This window comes from Cotesia glomerata, linkage group LG5 (genome assembly GCF_020080835.1).
Source record: "Cotesia glomerata isolate CgM1 linkage group LG5, MPM_Cglom_v2.3, whole genome shotgun sequence".
Taxonomy (NCBI): Eukaryota; Metazoa; Arthropoda; class Insecta; order Hymenoptera; family Braconidae; genus Cotesia; species Cotesia glomerata.
In genome coordinates, this window is record NC_058162.1 from 12,823,551 (window position 1) to 12,831,853 (window position 8,303).

An 8,303-nucleotide genomic window follows, 5' to 3' on the forward strand; every position below is an offset into this window, starting at 1 on the left:
GCGGATTGTTTAAATAAAAGCGGATTTATAATACACAGCGTGGGTAGCGCAAGCGATGCCGGTTGACACGTGGGTGAACACTCTGCCGGCACTGTAAAAGCGGTGAAATAAATGCACAAATAACACAATTTATCTGTAACAAACTAAAGCAAATTATTAGCGGTTAATTTAAGCAATTTAAATTATAAAAATAGCGAAATGCGGTGAATTAACAATAAGCGAAAGCAAAGCGGAATTAATGGCGACTTGTTGCAACGAAAGCGTGGAAGCGAAAGAAATAATAATAGTTCGTCTTCTTCCTCGTTGAGTTGGGGAAGAAGGCTATTGCGCATGTCTAGCGGGAGCGATCAGCCAATAAAGCGGTCGATCCATGGCGTGATCGAGAGGCTGATTTTACATTGGCGGTTCGATTTTGCGGGAACTAGCGGTGGACAGGTGCGTCTCTTGAATTTGGGAGTTCCCCAGGAGCGAGTTAATCGCTACTGGGCCTTGTTCACCGAACAGATGCTATACTTCAAAGAAAACGCAAGGATAACTAAATAATTTTGTTGATGTTGCTTATCCCTGACTTGAAAAGAAGATTTGAAAATACTATTCTTAATCAAGAATTTATAAACTAAAGAAGAAATTATTAATATTTAGCCATTATTTACAATAATACAGTATAAAAATAAAAGTTATAAATAACTTACGGTTAAATGTATAGTGACGAAAATTGGTGTTCATATAAATTCATAGAAATAAAAAAAAACTTGTGAGGTGTCAAGGGACACCCGGATGGAACGAAGTTCCTTTCGATTAATTAGTGAAGGAATTGTAATAAAATTTTATTTTATTTAGAAAGACGAAACGAAAATAACCCTGATAGCCATCCAATCGTAAAAGTTAACATTAGAAGGCAATCCAACTTATGTACAATATAGTGCCGGAAATTCACTTTAACTTTTTTCAATATCTTGTATTACAAGTCTTAAGGTATTACCCTCGCCAGAGTCGTTCTCTTAGAATTTTTTTTAAAGTTTGGCAGATTAATATTTATATAATTCTGCATCGATTGGCGCAATTTGAGAATTTTTGACCATCTAGTTTCCGAGATATTTAATTTCAAAGTTTGAGTTTTGAACGCTCTTATACATTACGTTATACGGGATATCGAAAAGTTTACCTACAAGCATTATTATATCTCAGAAACTTTTCTTAGGATCTTTTTAAAAAACTAGAGTAACGTTAACTAACGACTAAACAATTTAAAAAAAAAAATTCATTGATAATTACCACACAGTTTCAGAGATATTTATTAATAAGTAATGAAAAATTTACCAGACTTTAGCCGAGAAGGGGATACGTTAATGAAGCTGTAACAACAGCGCAAGTTTTGTGAGCCGCGAAAGAAGTATGAGACGCGCATGCGCTGACAAATTTGAAAAGTTTAATTTAGTTAGGTGTAAGATTATTGTTATTAATTTTATTTATTTAAAAAAAATAATGATTATTTTATGAAAATAAGTATTTTTCTATATTTATAAAAATTCAAAAAGTATTAATAATATTATTAATTATTAATAATTATTAATTATTAATTATTAATTAATAATAATTATTAATAATTATTAATAATAAAATTAATAATATTTATTAATCTTTCATAAGTTATAAAAATAATAGTTAGATGAAAAAATAAAAAAAATACTAAAATCAGTTAATACATCAACATAAAATAAAATTAGTTACTGATTTTTCTGAAAAAAGAAAACAATATTGTCAATTATTTGTTTTCTATTTATTATTTACATTATTATATTATTCTTTTCATATTTGCTAGAGATTTCTGTCGTTTTTCAAGGACTTTTTCTATGAATCGTCCTTTATAAGTCAATTTTTTAGACATTGTAATTATATTCACGAATAAATGTAAGTAAATAAATAAATAAACGCATGTATAAAAACAGAGGTGAGTCTACAGCTGATCCAACAAAACACTACAGTATCACCACTATAACATATATTGACGCTCATGTGATGTTGCCAGACTTTTCAAATGATCAGTTTCTCGTTCGTGATTGGCTGAAATAAGTACATAAATAGCAAAAAGTTTTAGGCTTGTCAATAATGACTATTCGGTGTGTGTACCGTACACTCTCGCATAAACTTTTGACGACGGAAGTCACGAGGGTAATACCTTAACCCTTCGGAACAATCGTGTAGAGAGATTCTCTTACACTTTTTTTAAAACTTTTTTTTTTCTAAATTCAAATGGAATGACCCCCTGAAATTTTTTTTAACTTTCTAAAATTTAATGCTCTAAATGATACTAATAAAACAAAATTTTTTAAACTTGAAAAATAGAGAAAAAAAAAGTCAGGCATAAAAAAAATTGCCGTTCGTATGAGTTTGTTTCATTTCGGCTGTCTCCGTGTTTTCTAGCCGCTATCTTGAATGTATATAAATTAGGGTGCTTCAAAAAAACTTTTTAACTTTTTTTTTCAACTCTTACCCTCTCAAATGTTTCTATTTGATATCCCTGGCGGATTCGTGGTCACGGTAAAATGATCGTGAAACGACGGTGAATGTACCATAAATTCACAGTGTCGACAAATGATCGTCGAATGACCGTCACTTGACTATCGAACGGCCGTCATTTGACAGTGAACGACGAGTATCATTGTGAAAGTTTTTCACTGTTACTTTATGATTTTTATTCTGTATAGTTATCATACTTCACTATTCGAAAAACCAAATTTTTACTTGACTTCTCCGATTTTTTACCTGAGTAAAAATCGTAGATCATCGATCGATTGTCTGTCATTTGACAGTCATTCGAAAACATATAAATTGTCAGAAAACCGTAACTCGGTGGTAGATGCACAGTAGTCTGTGAGTGAAACGACGGTGAAACGAGCGTATAATGTCGGTAAGTCAGGAATTTTTTACTAGTCAACAATGAAAAAGTGCTGATTATTTTTTTTTTTTATTTCATTAAAAATATTCAAAGTGTATAAAAAAATAGGTAAATGAGAAATTTTCAGTAACTAATCGGGATGAAAAATTTGAAAAAAATATTAAATTATTGTAATTTTGTTTATTTCAAAGTAAAATTATAAAAAATTAATCAGATTACAGGCAATCAACAGAGATCCATCATTTCAATACTTTTCAGAAGAGTTTATGGCTTACAAGTGTTGAATTTTTTTTATAGTTTTAAATGAGAAACTATAATACCTTTTGATTATGAAAAATATAATAATCAATATTGTTTTTTTTTTTTTTTTTAGAGACGAAAACTTTAATTTCAAAATTACGGAAAAATTGTTTGTTATCAAGAAAAATTATTATGAGATATTTTTTTTTAACAATTCAATTTTTAGCAATTTCTTTTCCAGATCTTTTTTTATACAGTTAATAATTTCACTATAATTTCGAAATTAAGAATTTCGTAATCATCAAAAATTTGAATCATTTATTACGATTATTATTTTAAAGTCATGGAAAAAATATAACTTTATTTAAGCTATTTTTATCTGTGCAATGAAAAAAAAATGACTTCGTTTTAATACCTTATGATGTGACTGAATCAAATGTTTCGTGCAGTGTCTTAGATAGCCTAGCTGGTAGAGTCTTGGGCGCGCGACCAGATGAATCGGGTTCGAGTCTCGGTCTAGACTGTCCGCAATATTTTTTTTTTATTTTATTGTCCGTGATAGTAGCGTAAAATCACCGTATTTGGACAGTATATTGAGCGTACAGTGTCGGTCATAACGTCGTAGATTCACTTGCGTATGCACCGTAAATATTCAATAAATTTATAGTAGATATCGTTCACAACGGTATCCGAAGCTGACTGACAGATCGCTCGGTAAGAACGAACTTTATACGGTGAAACGACCGTAAAACAACCGTCATTCGACCGTGCTTTCACCGTGTCGCCGAAACCACCAGGGATAAAAAAAATCCTCACCAAACATGAGCCCTATAGCTTAACTCTAAGGGGTCGCTATTTTTATTTTAGTTTCCCATTTAATTAACATAGGAAAAATTCTTTTTTGTTTTAAATTGAATTTACACATAATTTACGCAATTTTTTACAAAAAACGATTTTATATATTTTATATTCTTAAAGTAGAGTCTTTGAGCTTTACAAAACTCTAAGACATAGTATGATTATCGCTACAAAAAGACTATTTAAAGCCATTTAAAAATGACTGAATTTCGAAATTTAATGAAATAGTTGGCAATTGGTTTATTCCATGTCAAATCGACAAATAGTTGGAATCGATCTCTTTCGATTTGGACAAATTTTGGTCAGAAGTTTTCGTTGATTATAAAACAAAGTTCTGCCAAATAATAAAAAAAAAAAATTTTTTTACAAAAGATATGCAAATTTAAAATTTCGCAATTTTTTCCGTTTTTCAATTTTGTTTTTGTAATATCTCGAAAACTATTGTAGATATAGGAACGGCCTTTTGTTTGTTTAAAATGGGACACAGGGTTATTGAAAAGAAAAATTTGGAAAAAAATTTTAAAAAATGCCAAATTGGTCATATTTTGAATTTTTGAAAATCGTTAAGAATGACGATCAAAGTTAAAATTCTAGCTTAATTTTTTTTTGTATAATACATTGTACTCATCTCAAGAGATTCAGAAATTTTTAGAAGGGTGTTTTTTTTTTAAATATCAATTTTTGAATTTCAAAAAAATATGTTTTTTTCGTTTTTTGCAACTTTCAAATAAGGTAAAGTTATGCAGACACATAGTATTTCGAGGATTAAAAATTGAATGCATCACGTGAAAATATTGAATAATAAATTTATTTCAACTTTTTTTTTTATTTTTCATGCGTTAAGGATGACTTTGAGATTATGTCCAAAAATAAAAAAAATTTGAAATTAATTTATTATTCAATATTTCCACGTGATGCATTAAATTTTTAATCCTCAAAATTACAATACTATGTGTCTGCATAACTCTACCTTATTAGAAAGTTGCAAAAAACGAAAAAAATTTTTTTTTTGAAATTCAAAAATTGATATTTTTAAAAAAAAAAAAACACCCTTCTAAAAATTTCAGAATCTTTTAAGGTGAGTACAATGAATTATACAAAAAAAAAATTGAGCTAAAATTTTAACTTCGATCGTCATTTTTAACGATTTTCAAAAATTCAAAATTTGACAAATTTGGTATTTTTGAAATTTTTTTTTTTCAACAACCCTAAGTGTCCCCTTTTAAACAAATAAAGGCCGTTCCTATATCTACAATAGTGTTCGAGATGTTACAAAAAAAAAATTGAAAAACGGAAAAAATTGCGAAATTTTGAATTTGCATATTTTTTGTAAAAAAATTTTTATTGTTTTTCCTTTGGTAGAACTTTGGTTTATGATAAACGAAAATTTCTGACCAAAATTTGTCCAAATCGAAAGAGATCAATTCCAACTATTTGTCGATTTGACATGGAATGACCCAACTGCCAACTTTTTTTTTAAATTTCGAAATTCAGTCATTTTTAAATGGCTGTAACTAGTCTTTTTGTAGCGATAATCATACTTTGTCTTAGAGTTTTGTAAAGCTCAAAGACTCTACTTTAAGAATATAAAATCGTTTTTTGTAAAAAATTGCGTAAATTCAATTTAAAACAAAAAAGAATTTTTCCCATGTTAATTAAATGGGAAACTAAAATAAAAATAGCGACCCCTTAGAGTTGAGCTATAGGGCTCATGTTTGGTGAGGATTTTTTTTATATCAAATAGAAACATTTGAGAGGGTAAGAGTTAAAATAAAAATTAAAAAGTTTTTTTGAAGCACCCTCATATAGATATACAAATAAACATTGTTCTGAAAGTTGTTTACAAGTGTACTTATATAACAGTATTTTAATTATAAAAAATGTAATAGTTAATAATTATTTTAAATATTATCCTTGTTTAAAGCGCTATTATTCATTAAGTGAATAATCACAGTAAGTAAATTTTTAACTTTATGTATTAATTTTTTTCTGTCATAAATACATGTGTAACCTAAAAACATTTATAAATATTTATAAATGATAAATTATTATTATTCAATTAGCTCAAATATTTTGTTTTGAAAAATTTTAATACTTTAAATAACAATTTTTTAACAAATGATAATAATTTGTCACTATAATCACTTCTTGGCTTTTTGTAAAAATCTACTCAAAAAAAAATTTTTTTTTTTATTCACATCTCAACGGATACAATTTATACATTAAATAAAAAATTTTTTATTCTAAATTACCAGGTAAAAATATGGATCAAAAACAGATTCTGGAGACGAAAATGAGACCGGTATCTCTGATCTTGACGAGATGTTTGGCGCTGAATCGGAATATAGTAACCACGACTCCAGTACTGAATAATCAGAAAGCGATATTGATGACACAGATGACAATGATAGTTGTCCACAGAAGAATGAAATGAAAAATAAAAAATTTGTGCTCGGCAAAGATATAGCTACGAAGTGGTTCCATAATCCGCCTAATCAAAAAGTTCGTACCAAACGACAGAATATTGTTACATGTCTACCTGGAGTTGAAAAATGCGCCAAGGGTGCAAAAACATCTCTGGATTGCTGGAATCTTTTTATACCTAATGAAACACTTGAGCAAATTGTTGATTATACGAATATTTTTTTGAAAAGTGTTCGCTTATCAAAAAAACGTAAAACAGAAATTCAACCGACAACCGTGGATGAAATACGGGCTATAATTGGATTATTGTATCTGATAGGCGTACATAAAGCTTCGCGATTGAAGTTAAAAGAGTTATGGGCAACTGATGGTTCGGCTCCAGATTGTTTCCGTGCGATGATGTCAAGGACACGATTCTACAATCTCTTGTCAGCATTGAAGTTCGACAATATTCATAATCGTGATGAGCGAAAAAAATTAGATAATTTGGCGCCTATCCGAGAATTTTCGGAAAATTTTATTAAACGATGCCAAGAAAATTATACACAAGGTGCTTTTTTAACTATTGATGAAATGCTGCAAGCTTTTCGAGGTCGTTGTAAGTTTCGGCAATATATTGCCAATAAACTGGCAAGATATGGTATAAAAATTTATTCTATAACTGATTCGAAAAATTTTTACACCTACAATATGGAAATTTACTGCGGGAAACAACCATCAGGACCTTACCAAAAGTCTAATTCTGCATTTGATGTTGTTAAACGTCTGACTTCTCCAATATTGAAAACTGGCAGAAATGTCACCAGCGACAATTACTTTTGATCTGTACCTCTTGCAAATCATTTGTTGGAAAATGACACAACTCTTGTTGGAACCATACGAAAAAATAAACGTGAAATTCTAAAAGAAATGACTGAAATTAAAACTCGGCCTATTTGCAGTAGTAAATTTTTATTTAGTAATACGAGCATGTTAGTGTCATACGTGCCAAAAAAATCAAAGAACGTTCTGATGTACTCTACTCTACACAACTCGACAAAAATTGATGAAGAAACTGGGGAAAAATTGAAGCCAGAAGTTGTAACTTTTTACAACCATACTAAAGCTGGTGTGGATGTTGTAGAACAGCTGCAGGGTGAGTACGATCGGTGTTCCCAACTCTCAAAATTTTTTCTCCCTCAAGCTCCAACCAAAAACCCCTAAAATCCCAATAATTACGGCGAAATTCCCCTAAAAAAAACATTATTATAAATAAATGTTATTCATAAAATGTATAATTAAATATTATTAAATTAATTACATGATCATTTATAAATAATAAATTAATAATCGAATACCAAATTAAATCATTTAAATAATTAATAAATAATTAAATTGGAAATAATAAATATCATTCAGAAATATTTTTTAATATTTTTTATTCATAAATTATCTAATAATTCAATTATTTCATTATCATCAGTTTCTGTATTTTTAAAGTCATACATGTTTACATTAAATAACTTTAATATTTTCGTAGAAGGATGAAAAGTTGTGCAAGACCCTCCATTCCGTTGCAGCGTGAATCGAACCATTAGCATGCTTTGTAACATCTCAATGTAAAGTTTATTACGCAACTTATTCTTTAAAATATTATAGATCGAGAAGGCACGTTCAACATTTGCATTTGAAATCGGTACTGTAACAAATGCCAGTCCGAATTTCGAGACATTTTCAAAACGTTTACAGCCAGCTGCATCTAAATCATTATATACTTCATAATAAAAATCTGCCGAATTAGAAGTATTTACCCACTGCTTATTACTTAATTGGTGCCACTCAGACTCGATATCATTTTTTATACCGTAAAGATGAATTCACTGTACATGATTCAATATTGGTT

The 8,303-nt window shown here is 29.1% G+C and overlaps 1 protein-coding gene across 1 annotated transcript; it reads left to right on the plus strand.

Annotated features, from left to right (window-relative positions):
- The first annotated feature begins 5,814 nt into the window (after positions 1-5,814).
- LOC123265218 lies at positions 5,815-7,561 on the plus strand. Its single transcript, XM_044728875.1, has 2 exons — positions 5,815-5,950; positions 6,253-7,561. Exon 2 carries the CDS (start codon positions 6,428-6,430, stop codon positions 7,241-7,243), a length of 816 nt encoding a protein of 271 aa, XP_044584810.1. The 5' UTR covers positions 5,815-5,950; positions 6,253-6,427; the 3' UTR covers positions 7,244-7,561.
- Positions 7,562-8,303: the final 742 nt, after the last annotated feature.